This window comes from Arachis ipaensis, chromosome B6, assembly GCF_059453495.1.
Source record: "Arachis ipaensis isolate K30076 ecotype BB chromosome B6, ASM5945349v1, whole genome shotgun sequence".
NCBI classification, from domain to species: Eukaryota; Viridiplantae; Streptophyta; class Magnoliopsida; order Fabales; family Fabaceae; genus Arachis; species Arachis ipaensis.
The window spans coordinates 67,608,325-67,632,394 of NC_142441.1; the positions used below are offsets into that span (position 1 = coordinate 67,608,325).

At 36.8% G+C, this 24,070-nt stretch overlaps 1 protein-coding gene across 1 annotated transcript in view; it reads right to left on the minus strand.

Moving 5' to 3' along the window:
* The window catches only part of LOC148561168 (uncharacterized), a 38,268-nt gene extending 14,881 nt beyond the window's left edge, over positions 1-23,387 (minus strand). Inside the window, exon 1 of the mRNA XM_088490688.1 lies at positions 22,799-23,387. Within this exon, the coding sequence (XP_088346814.1) occupies positions 22,799-23,387 (589 nt within the window). The remainder of the gene's footprint in view (positions 1-22,798) is intronic.
* Positions 23,388-24,070: the final 683 nt, after the last annotated feature.

Here is a 24,070-nt window from a genome sequence, read left to right on the forward strand (position 1 = left end):
ACCCACTAAGGCATCATAAGCAATTCTTCAATGCATTCCAATTAAGAGAATTCTTTGTGCATAGTTCTTTTCTTGCTTGGGGATAAGCAAGATTTAAGTTTGGTGTTGTGATGTCAGGGCATCTTGGCTAGTTTTACTAGCCATTTTTTGTATGCTTTAGGTTGGTTTCATGCATTTTCTTAGGAAATAAGCAAGTATTTGGTTGAAAATGCATTCATACCATGGTTCAAGCAAACATTGTGAATTTTAAATGATTTTATGACAATTATGCATGAATTGAATGATAAAATGGATGATGCATGATCTCATGATTAAGAGCAAGACTTTGATGTACTTTGTTTGATTGATTTCAGGTAACAAGAAGCAGAGAAGAGCCACGTTAGTGGCTACGTTAGTACCACTAACGTGGCCATTAAAGTGGAAGGAAGAAAAGCTTGGAAAGTTAGTGAGAATGTTAACGCCACTAACGTTAACGAAGGGCAAGAAGACCCACGTTAGCGACCCCATTAGCTCCACTAACGTGGGCACTAACGTGGAAGAAAAGAGAAGCCCCAACGTTAGTGAGAAAGTTAATGGCATTAACTTTGAAGAAGGAGCAGCGTTATTAGCAACAGTGAGTGCCAATAACGCTAGCAAAGCAAAAGAAGGCCCACGTTAGCTCCCACGTTAGTTACATTAATGTGGGAACTAACGTGGAAGGAAAGGGAAGCGCCAACGTTAGTGGAAAAAGTGAGTTCCACTAACGTTTGTGAAGCAAAGGAAGACCCACGTTAATGGCCACGTTAGTTACACTAACGTGGACATTAACGTGGGCAAAAGTCTCACCTGGCAGCCTGACCATGCCTTCTTCAAACAAGAATAACTTGAGCCACAAAGCTCCAAATGAGGTGATTCCAATGGCATTGGAAATTAAGATTCTAGATCTTTCCAAGAATATATGGCACTACATGGTAGACACTGAATTTGAGGGAGAAAACCTGCCCCGAAAGTGCAAAGATGAACATGGTATCAACCTGTAGTAAGGCCAGCTGACCTCTTCACCTTCCAAGAAGTGTAACTCGAGCTGTAGAGCTCCAAATGATGCGCTTTCAAAGGCGTTGGAAAGTAGACATCCAGGGCTTTTCAACATTATATAATAGTATAGGGTGGACATTAAGTTTGAGCTCCAAAACCTGGCAATATAAAGCCCCTGATAGCTAACGTTATTGTGACTCGCTTTTTCCAGTAACGCTAGCGACTATGCCAGCGACCTTGTCCACTTCAAAGGAGAACAACTTGAGTTACAGAGGTCCAATTGAAGTGATTCCAGTTGAGTTAGAAAGCTGACATTCAGAGCTTTCCAAAGATATATAATACTTTATAGTGGGCATGAAATTGGAGCACAAACCAGAGGCATCTTTTAAGCCCCAAAAACACCAACTGGGTAGCAAGTGCGACGTTAGCCACACTAACTTCAGCACTAACGCCACACTTGTAGCGTTAGTGTGGCTAACGTTAGCACTGACATTAGCACCTGGACCTCAACTTGATTCACTTATAAGAACCACCCAACCTCAAGGAAACAAGCCCACAAGTGTTAACCAATCAAGGCCGCAAGAAGCATCTAGAATAGAAATTTTCATTTAATTGTAATTTGCTTTTAATTTCATTTCATTTTGTAATTTAGGAGAGCCTATATAAAGGCCTTAGTTTTTACATTCAAGAGATTCTGGAATGGGGGATTGAAGAGGGGTCTTCGGACTCCCTCCCCTCACACACTTTTCCTTCTCTTTCTTTTTCTTTGTACTTTTCATTTATGAATTTTGAAGTTTCAATTTTAGTTTTAATCTTCATCTTTACTTTTCTGCACTTTCTTTCTTTTCTATTTTGGTAGAGCAATGATCAACTAACTCTTTCATTGGGTTAGAGAGCTCTATTGTGATTCAATGGATTAATTATAGTTCTTATTCTTCTTCTTCTTTCTTTTCTCTTGATTTTACTAGAGAGCTTTCGATCTTCATCCAATTGGGTAATTGTCTCGGAAGAGAAATTGCTCATACTTGGATTTCCTCTGAACCTTGGAAGAGGAATGAGAAAATCATGCTAGAAATACTCTCTCACATTGGATTAGGTTGGGGGTTGGATGGATATTGTGACATTTAATTCTACCAATACTTTGATCTATGAATGTGTGTGGTATAATCAGTGACCAAACTTCATCTCTTCCCATGAGCAATTAAATCAAGGAATTGGAAAATTGTTCAAGCTTAGAGAGATTGGATTGCCAAGGAATTGGGATCCAATCACTTAAGATTGCCAAGGAGATCAATGAATGCATTGATTGAGGAAGAGATGAGAATGAACTTGATCCGGAGGATTTCAATATCTCTTGATCCCAATGTTCATTTTATTTTTAGTTCTTACATTTACTTTTCTTGCCATTTTACTTTTCTGCACTTTATTGCTTTCTTTACTTTTATGCTATTTACTTTTCCTGTTGCTCATCATTCAAATCTGAACCGTCTAACTAGGATAATCAATTAACCATTGATTGCTTAATCCGTTAATCTCTGTGGGATTTGACCTCACTCTTTTGTGAGTTATTACTTGATGACAATTCGGTATACTTGTCGAAGGAAAATTTGTTGAGAGACAAGTTTCCGTGCATCAAGTTTATGGTGCCGTTGCCAGGGATTAATCATGATTAACAAACTACCGGTTGATTGATTTACTAGATTAGACAATTTTCCTTTGTCTTTGTTTTCTGTTGCTTCTTATTTTCTTTTGCTAACTAACTGTTTGTGATATTGCCTCACTAAGAATCCTTCATTTATTACAATGGAGATTCCAATTTCTTTTGGTGATTATTGTTTGAGACAGAGCTTTTTGCAGGAAAGAAAGGAGCATCCATCATATTTTAGTCAATCAAATTTCATGGAAAACTCTCCACCACCACAGAATGATTCACTTTACTATGCTCATGGTGGGTGGGAGTATTCAAGAACATGAAATGGGGTACTTTTCAGAGCCACAAAATGGTCCATATTTTGGCAAATTTGATCACTACTCAAGTTGTGGCTAGAAAGATCAAAATCAAAGATATTTCACTCATTCATACCCCATTCATCAAGAGCCATCACCTCTCAATTATCCAACCTCACCTCCAAGTTTCACATGCCTAAATTCTTCATCACTTGAGTATACCTCAGCACAAAATTCTGTCCCAAATCCATACAATTCATTTCACCATCTACAAAACTCAATCCACTACCCACAAGAGTTATACCACTTTCAGAACACACAACCACAAAACAACCAATTCCATTCACAAGCCAACCCCGACCAACCATTACAACCTACCCAACCTCTTTTAGATAGACTTGCTAGGATGGAACTCATCATTGAAGAACTCAAAAAAAGTAGAGAAGAAGAGAGACTCGCTAGGATAGAACTCCTCCTTGAAGAAATAATAAAGACAAACGAAGAGGAGAAAATAGCAAGAAGAGACCATGAAAAAAAATTGAGACAGAATGCACAACTCTATTCTGAAGAACAATTCATTGAAGAGCTGAGATCACAAAGAGAGACCACTTCACTCTCTCCAGAAATAGAGGAGTTCATTCAAATGTCAAGAACAAGGGAGGAATCAGAAGAACAAGAAAAAGAGGCAGCCATACCAAGTGAGATTCATATGAAGAAGGAGGAGGTTGTGAGAGTATATAAGCCTAAGGCTCCAAACCCACAGAGGTTACTAAGGGTGACAAAGGAACATGCAAACTCACTCCCAAAAGACTCAATGCAACATCATGTAGAAGAAAGGGAGGAAGTCAATCAAGGGAGTCCACACTACTCCAATAAAATAGAGAGTTGCATAAAGGTTGAGTTTATTGAACCACCAATTCAAGAAGCCCTTGATGAAGAGGATGCTCCAACCATCATACAACACCCAAGTCCTGAAATCAAGGTGGTGAAGGCAATTAACATGAGCACTAAAAAGAGGATGGTGACCAAGAAAAGAAGGACAATATCCATGAAGAAGAAAAGGTCAACCAAAAGTCATTCCACCCCTACCCCAACAAGTAAGTTTACTCAAGCTAACAACAGAAGAAGGCTTGCTGGTGAGATGCACTCAAAACAAGGGGCATTAACTGGCTCCTCTTTCCTCTTGAGGTCATTCCTCTTAACAAACTGGAAGAAGAGAAAGAAATTCATGAACAACATGTCAAGCTAATGACATTAAAAGAGCGCTTGTTGGGAGGCAACCCAACCGTAGGTAACATTTTCTTTCCTTGCTTAGTTTACTTTCAATAATTTGACATATGATTGCATTCTATGTTTGGTGTTGCCATGCAACAAAATGATTTTCAATCTTCACTAGGTATTTGCATTATTCTAAAATGACAGTGTCACACTAAGTTTGGTATTGCCACTTAACTTTCATGCAAAGTACCATGCCAACACCACTTATTAATGCCATCAAAATGTCTCTGTTTGTATTTCTTGTGCCTTTATTGTGATCCTTAATCTTGCTTGCTGAAACACATGCATACTCACACTTTATTCTAAGATATTCATGATTCATCATAAACCCCATCACCACTGTTTTACTTGTTGCTTGAGGATAAGTAATCATTCTAAGTTTGGTGTGGGAAGGGGAAGAATAGGAGGAAAAGGACAACAACAATGAAGATGAACTACAAGGTGGTAAAGTTCCTTTTTCCTCTTACTTATTTCCAGCACTTTAAATTGCATGATGGTCTTCTATTTATGCATGTGTGATTACTCCTTGTGAATAAGCATAAATTGATATTTGATTTGTAACATGTTGCTATGATATCATGATTATCATCTTGAATTTTACTTGCACCCAATATCTCTAAGAATGCAACAAGGAAATCATTCTTGTGAAAGGAAAATGTTGAAGAATTTTATAAATCTTGGGGCAAGCAAAAGATTAAGAGGAGTGGAGGTTCTGATTGTATGATTGTGTATTGAGGTTGTATGTTTGTGAAAACTTGCATGGGAGCTCATAGACAGGAACTGAAATTTAGAGAAGTATTATGGAATTTCTCAAACATCTATTAATCCAATAAGCAGCAACAAAATAAAACAAAAGAAAAAGAAAAACAAAGAACAAGCCCAAGGCTCTGAGCATCAATTACTAGGAAGAAAAAGAAAGAAACAAGAACTCAAAGAGTTATTGTCCTAGTTAAATGCTTGTGGTGGATTTGTGTCTAAGAGAGAGGCTTGATCAAGTATATCCTAAGGGGTGCTTCAACACCTAATGCCTTAGACCAACTGGTTTGGGAGTATTGATTGAAAGCTTATCTTAAAAAGCCGCTTTGAGACATGATACCTAGAGTCGAGGCCAAGATACAAAAAGAAAAGAAAAATGCTAGAAAATAAGTCCTGCTTCAAAGGTGACAATCTATAAAGAGGATTCCATAATATCATTTGAATGAAAGTCCTAAGATCTAAGACTTCCAAAATGTAAGGACTAATGAGCACTAGAATCCTTGCATAAGCATACAAATTAGAGTTAACCCCACTGTCACTTATTCACTTTACCCACTAAGGCATCATAAGCAATTCTTCAATGCATTCCAATTAAGAGAATTCTTTGTGCATAGTTCTTTTCTTGCTTGGGGATAAGCAAGATTTAAGTTTGGTGTTGTGATGTCAGGGCATCTTGGCTAGTTTTACTAGCCATTTTTTGTATGCTTTAGGTTGGTTTCATGCATTTTCTTAGGAAATAAGCAAGTATTTGGTTGAAAATGCATTCATACCATGGTTCAAGCAAACATTGTGAATTTTAAATGATTTTATGACAATTATGCATGAATTGAATGATAAAATGGATGATGCATGATCTCATGATTAAGAGCAAGACTTTGATGTACTTTGTTTGATTGATTTCAGGTAACAAGAAGCAGAGAAGAGCCACGTTAGTGGCTACGTTAGTGCCACTAACGTGGCCATTAAAGTGGAAGGAAGAAAAGCTTGGAAAGTTAGTGAGAATGTTAACGCCACTAACGTTAACGAAGGGCAAGAAGACCCACGTTAGCGACCCCATTAGCTCCACTAACGTGGGCACTAACGTGGAAGAAAAGAGAAGCCCCAACGTTAGTGAGAAAGTTAATGGCATTAACTTTGAAGAAGGAGCAGCGTTATTAGCAACAGTGAGTGCCAATAACGCTAGCAAAGCAAAAGAAGGCCCACGTTAGCTCCCATGTTAGTTACATTAACGTGGGAACTAACGTGGAAGGAAAGGGAAGCGCCAACGTTAGTGGAAAAAGTGAGTTCCACTAACGTTTGCGAAGCAAAGGAAGACCCACGTTAATGGCAACGTTAGTTACACTAACGTGGACATTAACGTGGGCAAAAGTCTTACCTGGCAGCCTGACCATGCCTTCTTCAAACAAGAATAACTTGAGCCACAAAGCTCCAAATGAGGTGATTCCAATGGCATTGGAAATTAAGATTCCAGATCTTTCCAAGAATATATGGCACTACATGGTAGACACTGAATTTGAGGGAGAAAACCTGCCCCGAAAGTGCAAAGATGAACATGGTATCAACCTGTAGTAAGGCCAGCTGACCTCTTCACCTTCCAAGAAGTGTAACTCGAGCTGTAGAGCTCCAAATGATGCGCTTTCAAAGGCGTTGGAAAGTAGACATCCAGGGCTTTTCAACATTATATAATAGTATAGGGTGGACATTAAGTTTGAGCTCCAAAACCTGGCAATATAAAGCCCCTGATAGCTAACGTTATTGTGACTCGCTTTTTCCAGTAACGCTAGCGACTATGCCAGCGACTTTGTCCACTTCAAAGGAGCACAACTTGAGTTACAGAGGTCCAATTGAAGTGATTCCAGTTGAGTTAGAAAGCTGACATTCAGAGCTTTCCAAAGATATATAATACTTCATAGTGGGCATGAAATTGGAGCACAAACCAGAGGCATCTTTTAAGCCCCAAAAACACCAACTGGGTAGCAAGTGCGACGTTAGCCACACTAACTTCAGCACTAACGCCACACTTATAGCGTTAGTGTGGCTAACATTAGCACTGACATTAGCACCTAGACCTCAACTTGATTCACTTATAAGGACCACCCAACCTCAAGGAAGCAAGCCCACAAGTGTTAACCAATCAAGGCCGCAAGAAGCATCTAGAATAGAAATTTTCATTTAATTGTAATTTACTTTTAATTTCATTTCATTTTGTAATTTAGGAGAGCCTATATAAAGGCCTTAGTTTTTACATTCAAGAGATTCTGGAATGGGGGATTGAAGAGGGGTCTTCGGACTCCCTCCCCTCACACACTTTTCCTTCTCTTTCTTTTTCTTTGTACTTTTCATTTATGAATTTTGAAGTTTCAATTTTAGTTTTAATCTTCATCTTTACTTTTCTGCACTTTCTTTCTTTTCTATTTTGGTAGAGCAATGATCAACTAACTCTTTCATTAGGTTAGAAAGCTCTATTGTGATTCAATGGATTAATTATAGTTCTTATTCTTCTTCTTCTTTCTTTTCTCTTGATTTTACTAGAGAGCTTTCGATCTTCATCCAATTGGGTAATTGTCTCTGAAGAGAAATTGCTCATACTTGGATTTCCTCTGAACCTTGGAAGAGGAATGAGGAAATCATGCTAGAAATGCTCTCTCACATTGGATTAGGTTGGGGGTTGGATGGATATTGTGACATTTAATTCTACCAATACTTTGATCTATGAATGTGTGTGGTATAATCAGTGACCAAACTTCATCTCTTCCCATGAGCAATTAAATCAAGGAATTGGGAAATTGTTCAAGCTTAGAGAGATTGGATTGCCAAGGAATTGGGATCCAATCACTTAAGATTGCCAAGGAGATCAATGAATGCATTGATTGAGGAAGAGATGAGAATGAACTTGATCCGGAGGATTTCAATACCTCTTGATCCCAATGTTCATTTTATTTTTAGTTCTTACATTTACTTTTCTTGCCATTTTACTTTTCTGCACTTTATTGCTTTCTTTACTTTTATGCTATTTACTTTTCTTGTTGCTCATCATTCAAATCTGAACCGTCTAACTAGGATAATCAATTAACCATTGATTGCTTAATCCGTTAATCTCTGTGGGATTTGACCTCACTCTTTTGTGAGTTATTACTTGACGACAATTCGGTATACTTGCCGAAGGAAAATTTGTTGAGAGACAAGTTTTCGTGCATCACTCTATCAGCTATTCCTTTCTTGGCTTTTTGCTGCCTTGAGTTGAAACATTCAATGTCTTCCCACTCTTTAAATGAACAGCTTGGCATTCTTCTGTTATCTGTTTAGATAGCTGCTGTCTTGTCTGATCCAATTGTGCTTCCATATTTTGGTTGGCATTTTTAGTGTCTTGGAGCATCTCTTTGAATTCTGCGAATTGTTTTGTTATAATAAGCAATTGCTGATTGAGTTCAGCAACTTGTTCTTGAGGACTAAGTTCAGTGGATATTGCTTTAGCCTCTTCTTTCTGGGAGGACTCACTACTCAAGTACAGATGCTGATTTCTAGCAATTGTATCAATGAGCTATTGAGCCTCTTCAATTGTCTTTCTTATATGTATAGATCCACCAGCTGAGTGATCTAGAGATATTTGAGCTTTTTCTGTAAGCCCATAGTAAAAGATGTCTAACTGCACCCACTCTGAAAACATTTCAGAGGGGCATTTCCTTAGCATCCCTCTATACCTTTGATGATTGGACTTTTGTGTGGTATAGAATTCACAATAAATTCTCGTTGCAAGTATAGTTTCTGAACCAACAATAATCCTTTCATACAAAAAGTTGTTTGTCACAAGTACAAACCCCTAAATTTATAAACCGAAGTATTGAACCTCGGGTCGTTCTCCCTAGGAATTGTAATAAAGTATTCTTGTTATTGGTTATGAAGTATGTTTGGGGTTTTGAGGTTTTAGACAAGAAACATAAATGGCAAAAAAAATAAACTAACAACTAACAAAGCTCTTGGCAAGATATGAGAACTAGAAGTCCCATCATAGTTATCCTCCTCAATTGTGACCACAAATTGTCCATTGCTACCACTTAGTTAACCTCTAACCATGGAGGAAAGTCAAGTGGATGAATCAACTTGATTTCACAAGTCCTAGCCAACTCCCAAGGGAAAGACTAGCTTTAGTGGAATCCAAATCAATTAGCAACTTCTAACCAACAATCAACAAAGAAATTAGACAACTCAAGCATCACTAATTACTCTACCAAAGCCAAGAGATACAAAATCTACACTAAAATCCAACCAATTATTTTATCAAACACTTGGAAGGCATAAAAGGAAATCAAAGTAAATTGACAACAAAAATAGAATCTAACAACAATTATGGTAATGAATTAACAACAACAATCAAAAGGAACACAATTATTATGAATCACCTCTAATTGAATTGAAAGAGAAGAGAAGAAACAAAAATAGATCTACAACAAAGCATGGAAACAAAATAGAAGAGATTACAACAAAAGAATAGAGGAAGATGAATGTAACAACAAGAATTGAGAAGCAAAAGTAGAATAAAGTATGAATGAAAATATTTCCTCCAAAAATTAAACTAAACTAAACTAATGTGTGAAAGTATGTTAATTTTCCTTTAATCCTTGGCTTAAATAGCATCAGAAATGAGTTGGATTGGGCCTACAAGGCTTCTAAAATCGCTGGCCACGTGTTTGACTAAGTGAATTGTGTGCGCCCATGGACGCGTACGCATATTGTGCGTGTGCACGTCTCTATGCGAAATGCAACCATGGCAAATCTTATATCATTTCGAAGCTCCGGATGTTAGCTTTCCAACACAACTAGAACCGCATCATTTGGACCTTTGTAGCTCAAGTTATGGTCGTTTAAGTGCGAAGAGGTCAGCTTGACAGCTTTTGCGATTCCTTCATTTCTTCATGAGTTCTCCATTTTTACATGCTTTTCCTTCATTCCCTTGATCCAATCTTTGCCTCCTAAATCTGAAATCACTTATCAAATATATCAAGGCATCTAATGGAATCAAGGTGAATTGAATTTAGCTCTTTTAAGACCTAAAAGCATGTTTTCACACTTAAGCACAATTAAAGGAGAAATTATAAAACCATGCTATTTCATTGGATAAATGGGAGAAAGGTTGACAAAACCCTCTAAATTCAACACAAGATAAACCCTAAATATGGGGTTTATCAACCTCTCCACACTTAAACCAAGCATGTCCTCATGCTTAAACCAAGAGAAAGCAAAGGATATCAACATTTATTCAATGAGATCTAACTAAATGCACTATCTATATGCATGCAACTAAATGCAAAATGATTCTACCTACTTGGTTAAAAATAATTCAATCTCCAAGACATACATGCATAAGTAGGGCTAAGGTCCTATGACGACTCATGAATCCTACCAATCTAAATATCAAAATGAAGTTCAAGTAGACTTGCAAGAAGAACGCTCATGAAAGCCGGGAATCAAGGAATTGAGCATCGAACCCTCACCGAAAGAGTTTGCACTCTAGTCGCTCAAGTGTGTAGGGTCGATTCTCTCAATTCTCCCCTAATCATTGATAAACCACTATTTTATGGTTTATATTGTGCTTAATTGTATGGTTTTATCAATTCTTTACCCACTTATTCATATGATTGGCATGCATTTATATTTCCTTCCTAAAATTATTACATGATTGAATATTTGCTTCCTAAAGACTTTTAATTATGTATTTTAATTCTCCTTCATTCCATTAGATGCCGTGATCTGTGTGTTAAGTATTTCAGGCTTTATAGGGCATGAATGACTTGGAGATTGGAATGGAAGCTTGCAAAAATGGAAGGAACACAAGAAATTGAGGAGATGACCAGCGAGAAGTGACGCAGATGCATGGCTCACACGACCGCGCGACATAGAGGAAATCGCAGTGACGCGGACGCATGGCTCACGCGACCGCGCGGATTGGAACTATACAAGTGACGCGGAGGCGTGGACGACGCGCACACGTGGCAAGGCAAAACACCGAATGATGCGTCCGCATGAATGACGCAATCGCGTGACATGCGCGATCTGCAGAATCTGCAGAATTCGCTGGGGCGATTTTGGGCCCTGTTTTGACCCAATTTTCGGCCCAGAAAAGCATACTAGAGCCAAGGAACATAGAAAAATGAGGGAGAATATTCATTCCACACAATTTTCTCAGTTTTAGATCTAGTTTTTACTCCTCCTCTAGGTTTTCTCTCTACACATTCATAGTTCTTAGGATTTGATTTTTATTGCTTTTTGCATTGGGATATTGAGAAGAGTTATTACCTCAGCGAGACTTCGTCATTCTAGTTTATTTTCCTTACCTGTCTCTTACTCTTCCATGTCCTTTGTTTACTCAGAATTATTATTGGATTATTTTTAGAATTTATTAATACAAGAACTATTTTTATTTCTAATTGATCCCTTTGATTATTATTTATCATGTCTTTCTATATTTTCCTTTCCTATGTTATGAATTCTACATTTACAATGAGCGAGTAGTTCCATAACTTGGATGGGAGTTGATTGAAGGGAAGACCTTGAGTTGGAATGCTTAAAAGAAAAATTGTAATTGGGTTTATTGTTGGATTGCCCTCTAGTCACTGACATCAATCCTTTTCAATTGAGCGGATTGGAACTTGTGAATAGAAATAGCTTTCCAACTTGCTTGACTTTCCCTTACCTAGTAAGGGATAACTAAACAGAACAACCCTCAATTATCAATTAATCTTGAGAGTACTCCAACAAGAATAGGGCTTCCGACTAATCTACTCCCAGTCAAGGCTTTTATTTAAAATTACACAAATTCTCTAATTTAATTTCCTGTTATTCAACTCAAACCATTTTTTGAAAATATCTGATTAATAAAATAGCACACCTTTTTGCAACTCGTTAGGAGACGACCTAGGATTCATACTCCCAGTATTTTAATTTTTAATTTTGTGACAACCCTTCTAAATTGATAAGCGGATTTCTGGTTGGTTAAGAACTGTACTTGCAATGCATCTCTTATAATAAATTCTTAACACGCCAATTTCTGCCACATCAATCATGCTTTCTAAGATTTATTTTTCATCTAACAATCAACATTTATTCAATGCATGCATACAAGTATCATGAGGTCTTTTCATAGGTTGTAATGGGGCTAGGGTCAAGGTAGGATGCATATATGGTTAAGTGAGCTTGAAATTTGAATCTTTGATAAGCTTAAACTTCCCACCTAACCTATGACATCCAAACAATTTCAAGGCTATCCTAACTACCCATTTTTCTCACATTTTCACATACTCATGTATTCCCTTTTATTTCACAACACTTATGCATTGACCCTTATTGAGCTTTGCTTTGGGGTATTTTGTCCCCTTTTATTTCTTTCTTTTTCTTTGTTTCTTTCTTTTTCTATTTTTTTTTCTTTTCTTTTCCATGTTATTTTTTTTTCTTTTTCTTTTTCTCATTTTTCTTTTTATATACAAGATCATCAATGCATAAGGTTTTACATTCATTACACATGAGCATGTACCCAATTCCCAATAATTTCAATAAAAATACAAAACTACCCTTTTATTCCCCCAATATCCCAAGGTTCCCACACTTAAATGACACACACACACACTAGCCTAAGCTAATCAAAGATCCAAATTAAGGACATTTATTGTTTTCCGCTTCAAGGCTTGTAATGTGCTAAAATTATGAACAAAGTGGGTTAATCATAGGCTCAAATTTGGCTAACAATGGAAGATAAAAGGTAAGGCCATTTGGGTAAGTGAGCTAAATGAAATGATGGCCTCAATCATATAAATGTATGAATACACAAAATAATGGACATAAAGAATCAAACAAATCAAAGATTACAATCATAGAAAGAGAATAGTGCACACAAGAAGGAAAAATAAGTGGTTATAAGATGTAACCACACCATTAGGCTCAAATCTCACAAGCTTGTGTTCTTAGCTCAAAACCATGTTCCAAAAATTTTTCAAATTGGTAGGGTGCCCTAAAACAATTTCTTGGAAAATAAATCATCACCCTAACCAAGTAGTCCTAATAGGAAAGAAGTGGTGAAATATGTACAAATTCTAACTAACATGCAACCTATCATGTAATGCAACAACTATCTACCGAAGAAAATAAAAAAAAATGGTGTTGAAAAGGAAATTGTTACCCATGGAGATCGGTCAGACGACCTCCCCACACTTGAAGATTGCACCGTCCTCAGTGCATGCAAAGAAGAGCAAACTGGACGGGTTGCTACAATTGATGAGCTTCTTCGAAAGGTTGTGCAGATGACTTGTTCGTTGCCCCATCTCGAAGCTTTTCCTTGTTCTCCCTTCTTGGTGGCCAACCTAAAAGGAAAGAAAAAGAGAGAAAATTAAGCCTATAACAAAGATATCAAAGCAAAGAGAATATAGGGGGGCCAATGCCAAATAAGAGTATGGTTCTCACTACATGGTAGCTACAACATATGAGTGAGAAAACAATATAGGCAAAGGACATATGAACTAACACTTGATGCAAGAGTAAAATCAAAGCATGAAGAACATATTGAGCATCAAGTTTAAATAAGAAAAAGTGGGTCATGAAAAATAATATTAGGTCATATCAATGCACAAAGACACAAGAGTCATACAAGATTAAGCATTGATTTAAAAGTTTCATCACCCAACAATATCAAACAAGTCAAGAGGCACCAAAATAATGCAAGAAATTCTCAACGATTGAATAAGAAAATTCAACACCATTATTAAAATAAGAAACTAAAAAAGAGAATTACAACAAGCTATAAAATCAAAATTAAAATGCAATGAATGAAAGTAAGCAAATGCAATAAAAGAAAATGGAAGAAAAGAAAAAAAAAACTTTTTAGTATTTTATTTATTTATTTATTTATTTATTTATTTATTTATTTATTTATTTTTTATTTTTTATTTTTATTTTTTTACTATTAAAAATTTTTTATTTTTTTTTCAAGAGAGGAAGAAGAAAGGTAGAAAGAAATAATAAGAAAAGAAGAAAGAAGAAGAAAGGAGAAAGGAGGAAAGGAGGAAAATAGGGTGCAAATCCACGTGTACGCGCGCATGGTGCGCGCGCATCGATGGTTTTTGTTTTTTTTTTTGGAGAGTGACGCGTACGCATCATGTATGCGTACGCGTCAATGGTTTTGTGCCAAAGGCACAAGGCTAGCGCAGTGATGCAAGCGGAAATTGGCGAGTTAAGAATGATTATAAAATATGCGTTGCAAGTATAATTCTCAACCAACCAGAAATCCGCTTATCAATTTAGAAGGGTGTCACAGAAATTAAAATTAAAATACTGGGAGTATGGATCCCAGGTCGTCTCCCAACGAGTTGCAGAAAAGTGTGCTATTTTATTAATCAGATGTTTTCAAAAAGGTTTTAGTTGAATGGCAGAAAATTAAATTAGAGAATTTATATAAATTTAAATAAAAGCCTTGACTGGGAGTTGATTAACTGGAAGCCCTATTCTTGTTGGAGTACTCTCAAGATTAATTGACAATTGAGGGTTATTATATTTAGTTGCCCTTTACTAAGTAAGAAAAAGTCAAACAAATTGGAGTGCTGTATCTATCCACAAGTTCCAATCCGCTCTTGGGAGGATTGGTGTTAATGACTAGAGAGCAATCCAACAATAAACCCAATTGCAATCTTTTTCTTGAGCATCCCAACTCAAGGGTTCCTTTCAATCAGCTCCCCATCAAGTTAGGGAACTACTCGCTCATTGTAAATGTAAAATTCATAACATAAGAAAGGGAATTAAAGAAAGACATGATAAATAATGATCAAAAGATTAATTAAAAATAAAAGTAATTCTTATATTTAATAAATGCTAAAATAATCCAATAGTAAAATTAAGTAAATTAAGGAACATGGAAGAGTAAGAGACAAGTAAAAAGAACGAACTAGAATGTCGAAGTCTTGATGAGACAATAACTCTTCTCAATATCCCAATGCAAAAACAATAAAAATAACAAATCCTAAAAACTATGAATGTGTAGAGAGAAAACCTAGAGGAGAGGAAAACTAGATCTAAAAACTAAAAACTATGCGGAATGAATGTTGTTGGTGGTTTCTGCATGTTCTCTGGCTCTAGTCCGCTTTTCTGGGCCAAAAACTGGGTCAAAATAAGGCCCAAAATCGCCCCCAGCGATTATACAGATTATGCAGATCGCGCATGTCACGCGGTCGCGTCATTCATGCGGCCGCGTCATTCGGCATTTCACTTTGCCACGTGGACGCATCGTCCATGCGGCCGCGTCACTCGTGCTATTCCATGCCGCGCGGTCGCGTCATCCATGCGGCCGCGTCACTGCGATTTCCTCTCTTTCGCGCAGTCGTGTCATCCATGCGACCGCGTCACTTCTCGCTGGTCATCTCCTCAATTCCTTGTGTTCCTTCCATTTTTGCAAGCTTCCTCTCCAATCTCCAACTCATTCATGCCCTATAAAGCCTGAAACACTTAACACACAGATTACGGCATCGAATGGAATAAAGGAGAAATAAAATACATAATTAAAAGTCTCTAGAAAGCAAGTTTTCAATCATGCAATAACTTCAGGAAGGAATTATAAATGCATGCTTATTTAATGAATAAGTGGGTAAAGATCATGATAAAACCACACAATTAAACACAATATAAACCATAAAATAGTGGTTTATCACGTAGCGTCCACACAACTCTTGGGTTTTTTGGCTTGGGGGTAGAATTTCTCAATCCACGCGTACGCGTAGATGGCGCGTGCGCGCGAATTGGCGAAAATGCTTGATGCACGTGTACGCGCGCAGTGCGCGTATGCACGCATGGCGCTTTTTTTTTCAAATTTTTTTTCTATATTTTTGCACCAATCCAAGCATTCCAAACCTCCAAACAACTACCAAAATACCTTAAAACCTTATTTAACATACTAAACTATCAATTATACTCAACAAACTCAACAAAATATGAAATTAAGCTAATTCTATTAGTATGTACAAAAGAGAAAAATGAAAAGAATATACCATGGTGGGGTGTCTCTCACCTAGCACTTTTATTTATTGTCCTTAAGTTGGACTTATGGGGAGCTTCTTATCAAGGAGGCTTGTGCTTGAAGCTATCTTTGAACATCCACCAATACTTGAATCTCCAATAAGCTCCATTCTTCAATTTTAATATCTTCAAGCTTTGATGGAGTTCTTCACAAACCATGAGCTCCCAAATTTGATTCTCCTTGTGCGATCCGGGATCCCACACTTTGTTTTGACACCCGTCTTGAAATTGATCATTATTAGTCCATCCGGGTGGCATGACCTTAGAATTCTCAAAGAAGCTTCCAAACAACTCCCTAGACCCATGCAATTTGGTTCTCCACCAATCATTACTATACAACTTTGAGCATGCAACCATCATGAACTTAGAGTGATGTTTCCAACCACTACACAACTCTCGTCTACTTTTAACTCCACAAAGAGCTCTAAGTTGACCATCATTTTTAATCAAACCATATTCAAGTGAGAAAGTAAAGCTTAAGGATAAGAATTTTACCCACTTGAATGTTGTGTTGGATGGTGACTTGGGGAGGGAGACCTCCCTACACTTAGACAATGCGAGGTCTACTTTTTTAGGCTCTTCTTTAGTTGCTTCCACCTCTTCGCAAGCTTCCTCAATTTCAACCTTTCCCCTTTTATCACTTGGCTTGGTGTTGTCTTCAAGAACTTCATCTTGCCCAATGGGAGGTGATTCAATTTTGGATAGGAATTTATTGATGAATGAATTCACCTCTTGATCAACCTCTTCATATTCTTCAATTTCGATATACACCAATTCAACTTTTTCCCTTTGGTAGCTTTCTTCTGATTCGCTCTCTTTCCCATTGCTCACCAAGGGTATGGGAGGTTGTGCATATTCTTCTATAATTTCAACTTCATGTCCAATGGGAGAGGATTCCATTATAGAGAGAAATTCATCCATGATTGAATTCATCTCTTGATAAGTCTCTTCCAAGTCTCCAACGATGATATGCCTTGGAGGTTGCGCACCCTCATCAACATCAATATCAAACTTCTTAGAAGAATGCTCCATGATACTACATTCCCTTGGACTTTTAACATCTCCTAAATCTTCAACCACTTCTTCCTTTTCTTCAATGATCATAGGCTCCTCCAATTGTTCTAACACAAAGTGGCATCCCTCATTTTCCACCGGAATTTCCAATCTCTCCTTCATGCTATGCTCTTCAATTGATTCTTCACATGTGGCCATGGAAGCACCTTGAATGTTCAAGCATTGGTAGGCCAAAGTATGCACTACCTTGGTCAAATTAGTCACAAATTCTAGGGTGTTCCTTTGCATATCTGCTTGTCCTTGAAGTAGCAAGGTGAGAGAATCATCTATTGGGGCTTGGGGTGGATAAAATGGTTCATCAATTTGGAGAGAGGGTTCATAGTAGGAAGGTGATTCTTCTTAGTAAGGGAATGGAGATGGTGTGCATTGAGGTGGTTCATGGTAGTAGTCATGATAAGGTTGTGGTGGTTGTAGAGGTTCTTGCTCATAATGGTCATAAGAATATGGTATGGGTGATTGGTCATATGGTGGATATGGATCATAGGAAGGTGTTTGGTAATGAGAGGCTTGTGAGAATGGTTGAGGTTCATGTTGAGGATAGGAGTCATAGGCATATGATGGTGGTAGTTGATTATCATAAAAGGATTCACCATAGCCATTGAATTGACATGCATTAGGATGGTGATTATACCTATACGTATCCGGAGGTTGTTGCCAATAGGAGTGATCAATTCATTGAGGCTCCTCCCATCTTTGTTGGTTCTATCCTTGATGCATGTTGTCATTGAAGTTCACATTTCCTACAACACAATTAGAACCAAACTCATAGCCAAAGTGAGAATTCATGATAGCAAGAGAAAATAAGAAACAAAAGCTAATAGGAAATAATGAAACAAGGTCCTAAAATTAGCAAAAACTAACAAGCAATCCAAAAATAAAACTATTCACAATATTCACATATATACAATAACCAATAACACAACACCATTGCAATTCCCCGGCAACGGCGCCATTTTGATGATTGGACTTTTGTGTGGTATAGAATTCACAATAAATTTTCGTTGCAAGTATAGTTTCTAAACCAACAATAATCCTTTCATACAAAAAGTTGTTTGTCATAAGTACAAACCCCTAAATTTATAAACCGAAGTATTGATACTCGGGTCGTTCTCCCTAGGAATTACAATAAAGTGTTCTTGTTATTGGTTATGAAGTATGTTTGGGGTTTTGAGGTTTTAGACAAGAAACATAAATGGCAAAGAAAATAAACTAACAACTAACAAAGCTCTTGGCAAGATATGAGAACTAGAAGTCCCATCCTAGTTATCCTCCTCAATTGTGACCACAAATTGTCCATTGCTACCACTTAGTTAACCTCTAACCATGGAGGAAAGTCAAGTGGATGAATCAACTTGATTCTACAATTCCTAGCCAACTCCTAAGGGAAAGACTAGCTTTAGTGGTATCCAAATCAATTAGCAACTTCTAATCAACAATCAACAAAGAAATTAGACAACTCAAGCGTCACTAATTACTCTACCAAAGCCAAGAGGTACAAAATCTACACTAAAATTCACCCAAGCATTTTATCAAACACTTGGAAGGCATAAAAGGAAAGCAAAGTAAATTGACAACAAAAATAGAATCTAACAACAATTATGGCAATGAATTAACAACAACAATCAAAAGGAACACAATTATTATGAATTACCTCTAATTGAATTCAAAGAGAAGAGAAGGAACAAAAATAGATCTACAACAAAGCATGGAAACAAAATAGAAGAGATTACAACAAAAGAATAGAGGAAGATGAATGTAACAACAAGAATTGTGAAGCAAAAGTAGAAGAAGGCATGAATGAAAACCTAGATCTAAGAACTAATCCTAATCCTAATTCTAATCCTAGAGAGAAGTGAGAGCTTCTCTCTCTAAAACTAACTTTCCCTCCAAAAATTAAACTAAACTAAACTAATGTGTGAAAGTATGTTAATTTCCCTTCAATTCTTGGCTTAAATAGCATCAGAAATGAGTTGGATTTGGCCCACAAGGCTTCTAAAATCGCTGGCCATGTGTTTGACTAAGTGAATTGTGTGCGCCCATGGATGCGTACGCGTATTGTGCACGTGCGCGTCCCTATGCGAAATGCAACCATGGCAAATCTTATATCATTTCGAAGCCTTGGATGTTAGCTTTCCAACGCAACTAGAACCGCATCATTTGGACCTCTGTAGCTCAAGTTATGATCGTTTAAGTGCGAAGAGGTCGGCTTGACAGCTTTTGCGATTCCTTCATTTCTTCATGAGTTCTCCATTTTTACATGCTTTTCCTTCATTTCCTTGATCCAATATTTGCCTCCTAAATCTGAACTCAAGGCATCTAATGAAATCAAGGTGAATTGAATTTAGCTATTTTTAGACTTAAGAGCATGTTTTCACACTTAAGCACAATTAAAGGAGAAATTATAAAACCATGCTATTTCATTGGATAAATAGGAGAAATATTGACAAAATCATCTAAATTCAACACAAGATAAACCCTAAATATGGGGTTTATCAACCTCTCCCAGGCATTATAAAGAGATTCATGATCCTCTTGTTTAAAGCCTTGGATGTCCAGCCTTAGCTGTGTCATCCTTTTTGGAGGGAAATATTGATTCAGGAATTTATCTGATAACTGTTTCCATGTTCTTATGCTTGCTGTGGGTTGGTTATTTATCCACCTCTTAGCTTGATCTTTTACAGTAAATGGAAACAGTAATAATCTGTAGACATCCTGATCCACTTCTTTATCACGTACTGTGTCAGTAATTTGTAAAAACTGTGCCAGAAACTCAGTAGGTTCTTCCTGTGGAAGACCGGAATACTGGCAATTTTGCTGCACCATGATAATGAGCTGAGGATTTAGCTCAAAACTGCTTGCTCTGATGGGAGGGGGGTATACAGATACTACTCCCATATGCAGCAGTAATGGGGTTAGCATATGACCCTAGAGTCCTTCTAGACTGTTCATTTTCACTTAGGTCCATGATGGAGAAAGGGAGATGATATGGATTGCAAATAAAATATATTTTTATTTTTATTTTATTTAATTAAAAATATCCAAATAAAAAAATAAGATAAAATAAAATAATTGGAAAATAGAATATAAGTTTCGAAAACTAAAAGAAAAAGAAAAAGAAATTCGAAAACTAAAATAATTAATTAATTAAGAGGATTTGAAAAACTTTGGATATGATTTTTGAAAAAGATTTTGAATTTTGAAATTTTAAGACTAAGATAAGATAAAATAAAAATTTTAAAATAAAAATCTGAATTTTTAAATGAAATTTTCAAAAATTTAATTAAATATAGGGAAAAGATAGTTTTGAATTTAATGAGGAAAGAGAAAAACAATAAAATGACACCAAATTTAGAATTTTTAGATCAAAACAAAGGAAATAAATAGAAAAATTTTGAATGTCAAGATGAACACCAAGAACACTTTGAAGATCAAGATGAACACCAAGAACAATTTTTTTGGAAATTTTTAAGAAAATAAAAACAAAAAAGGACACCAAACTTAAAAATTTTTTATATTTTGGACACTAATAATTCGAAAATTGCACAAGAAAAACAAGGAAAGACACAAAACAAGAAAAACTAAAGATCAAACAAGGAAAATAAACAAGAACAACTTGAAGATTAAGAAAGAACAAGGAACATATAATTAAAAATATGAAGAAAAATAAAAACATGCAATTGACACCAAACGTAAAACATGAAACTAAACTCAAACAAAAGAATCAATTATTAGTTTTTTTTATTTATATAGAAAATTTCGAAAAAATCTAGAAAAAGGAAAACAAGGATTTTAAAATTTTAACCAAAAACAATAATAGAAGACGCAATTTTAGTGACTCTAAATAAAAAAGATAAATTTTTTCCTAATCTAAGCAACAAAATAAACAGTCAGTTGTCCAAACTCAAACAATCCCCAGCAACGGCGCCAAAAACTTGGTGCACGAAATTGTGATTACACTTTTCACAACTCCGCACAACTAACTAGCAAGTGCACTGGGTCGTCCAAGTAATACTTTACGTGAGTAAGGGACGATCCCACGGAGATTTTCGGCTTGAAGCAAGCTATGGTTATTTTATAAATCTTAGTCAGGAGATTAATGATAAGAGTGCTTATATTTATGAAAAATAAATAACATAAAATAAACAGTACTTGTGATTCAGTAATGGGGAACAGGCCGAGGTTCCGGAGATGCTCTGTCATCTGAATCTCTGCTTTCCTACTGTCTTCTTCTCCAAACATGCATGGCCTCCTTCCATAGCAGGCTGTATGATCCTCTCGGATGAAAAATACTAAGCGCTGTCACCGCACGGCTAATCATTTGTCGGTTCTCATTAGCATCAGAGTAGGACCATTATCCTTTTGCACACTGTCACTGCGCCCAACATTCGCGAGTTTGAAGCTTGTCACAGTCATCTCCTTCCAGATCCTACTCGGAATACCACATACAAGGTTTAAACTTTCCGGATCCCATGAATGCTGCCATTGATTCTATCCTATAGCACGAAGGTTCTAACCTCTGGACTCGGTCCGTGGATTAGAAACCCAAGAGATACACACTCAAGCTGTCGCCCAATGACTACGTTGAGCTCAGATAGAACGGAGTGGTTGTCAGGCACGCGTTCATAGGGTTGAGGATAATGATGAGTGTCACAGATCATCATATTCTCCATATTGAAGTACGAGTGAGTATCTTAGAATAGAATCAAGCGTAATTGAATAGAAAACAGTAGTAATTGCATTAATCCATTGAAACACAGCAGAGCTCCTCACCCCCACCTATGGGGTTTAGAGACTCATGTCGTCAAAGGTACAATATGAAATGTAAAAATGTCATAAGTTCCAAAATAAATCTCTAAAAGTAGTTTTTATACTAAACTAGTAACCTAGGGTTACAGAAAATGAGTAACTAAGTGCAGATAGTGCAGAAATCTACTTCCGGGACCCACTTGGTGTGTGTTTGGGCTGAGCATTGAAGCTTTTTTGTGCTTAGGCTGTTTCTGGAGTTAAACGCCAGCTTTGGTGCCAGTTTGGGTGTTTTACACCAAAATTTTTAGGCTGACTTTGAACGTCAGTTTGGGCCATCAAATCTTGGGAAAAGTATAAACTATTATATATTGATGGAAAGCCCAAGATGTCTACTTTCCAACGCAATTAAGAGCGCACCAATTGGACTTTTGTAGCTCGAGAAAATCTATTTTGAGTGCAGGAGGGTCAGAATTCAACAGCATCTCCAGTACTTTTTCAGCCTCTGAATCAGATTTTTGCTCAGGTCCCTCAATTTCAGCCAAAAACTACCTAAAATTACAGAAAAATACAAAAACTCATAGTAAAGTCCAGAAATGTGATTTTTGAATAAAAACTAATAAAAATATAATAAAAAGTGAATAAAACATACTAAAAACTATGTAAAAACAATGCCAAAAGGGTATAAATTAGCCGTTCATCACCAGTCCAAATGGCTGGTCCGGTCGAACCGGCCATTCCAGTCTGATTTTATCAACACCGACGAAAAATACTACATTTCTCAGCCTACATGTTCACTTCATAATTAAACATTAAACAATAACTAATTACATGCTATATTTTTGCCTATTTACTGTTGTCTTAAATATTTGTCCTAAACTCAAAACCCATGCACAAATCATACTTTAACAAATCTTAATTTGAATTGATGGCACACCTGCATTTACATATTGAGAAAACTCCGGTGCATGCATGGCCTCCAAATCCAACGACCGCATGAAACTCGGCTCCACAAACAACTGCTGGTTTGGTAGTGCATTTGCCACATCTGCCACATCTGCCACCATAGCCTCGTCAGCTTGATCTTCGTCTACACCTGGATCAACGACCTGGTAGTTACTTTCGAACTCTTCTTCACTATCACTGTTGTAATCTTCCAATTCAATATCTCGGTCCACTGCAGATTGCTCGAACTCGATATACAGTTCGATGAACGATATTCGCGACCGACTTTCAAGATACACTGAAAACATTTCTTGCATGCTCGCTTCGTCGGTCACATATTTCGTTTGAAATTGCACGAACCCACCAAAGACAGATATAGGATATCTGTACAGAATACACGACACTCTCCTAGATATTTGAGAATCCATCTTCTCACAAATGACACCTTTTAATTCTTCAAATGATAGTGTGAATGGAATAATAATATCTAACGAATTTTCACACACAAATTTCACTCCTTTTGATGTTTGTAATAAAATTTGGCCATGATAATACACTTTTAATCTTACTCTATCATCCATGATAATAGAGAAGAAGAGATCTACAAAGAAGAAGAAGAGATATGCAGAGAAGAGGTTTAGAGACTTGTAGCACCGGAGAAGAAGAAAATGAAATGGGCTGGTCAGCTTGGGTATATATATATATATATATATCACACTCAAATCGGACCATCCAATCGCTTGCATGGCCATTTGAAATTTTTGGAACTAAAAAATTGGACAGTCCGATTACTAAACAGCCTGCCCAAAAAAATTTGAAACCCAGAAATCGCTAGGTCCGATTTGGGTGCTCTGCGATTTATTTTTAATGCATCCCTCAAATCGGTAGATTCGATTTGGTTGGGCCAAAAAAAATTCCTCTCCATGCAACAAATCGCATGGTCTGACTTCCATGCACGCAACATCACCACGCACAAATCGGACGGTCCGATTTGTGCCCCTTACCCCTGCAAGAAATTGGACCGTCCGATTTCCCACCGTCACACCAGTATTAAACACCTCTAAGCTCCATAACCGGGCGTTACACCAAATCTTGCATCATATGCAAAAAAATTAGCCCATACTCTGTTGTACAAGGGGATTATAAGCACGCATGGAGCCTTTTTTATTTTTTAATTTAATATTTAATAATTGAATAATGTTAGTAAATTAATTTTTTTAAGTCAATATCATTTAACTTTTTAAAATTAATTAATTTATTTTAA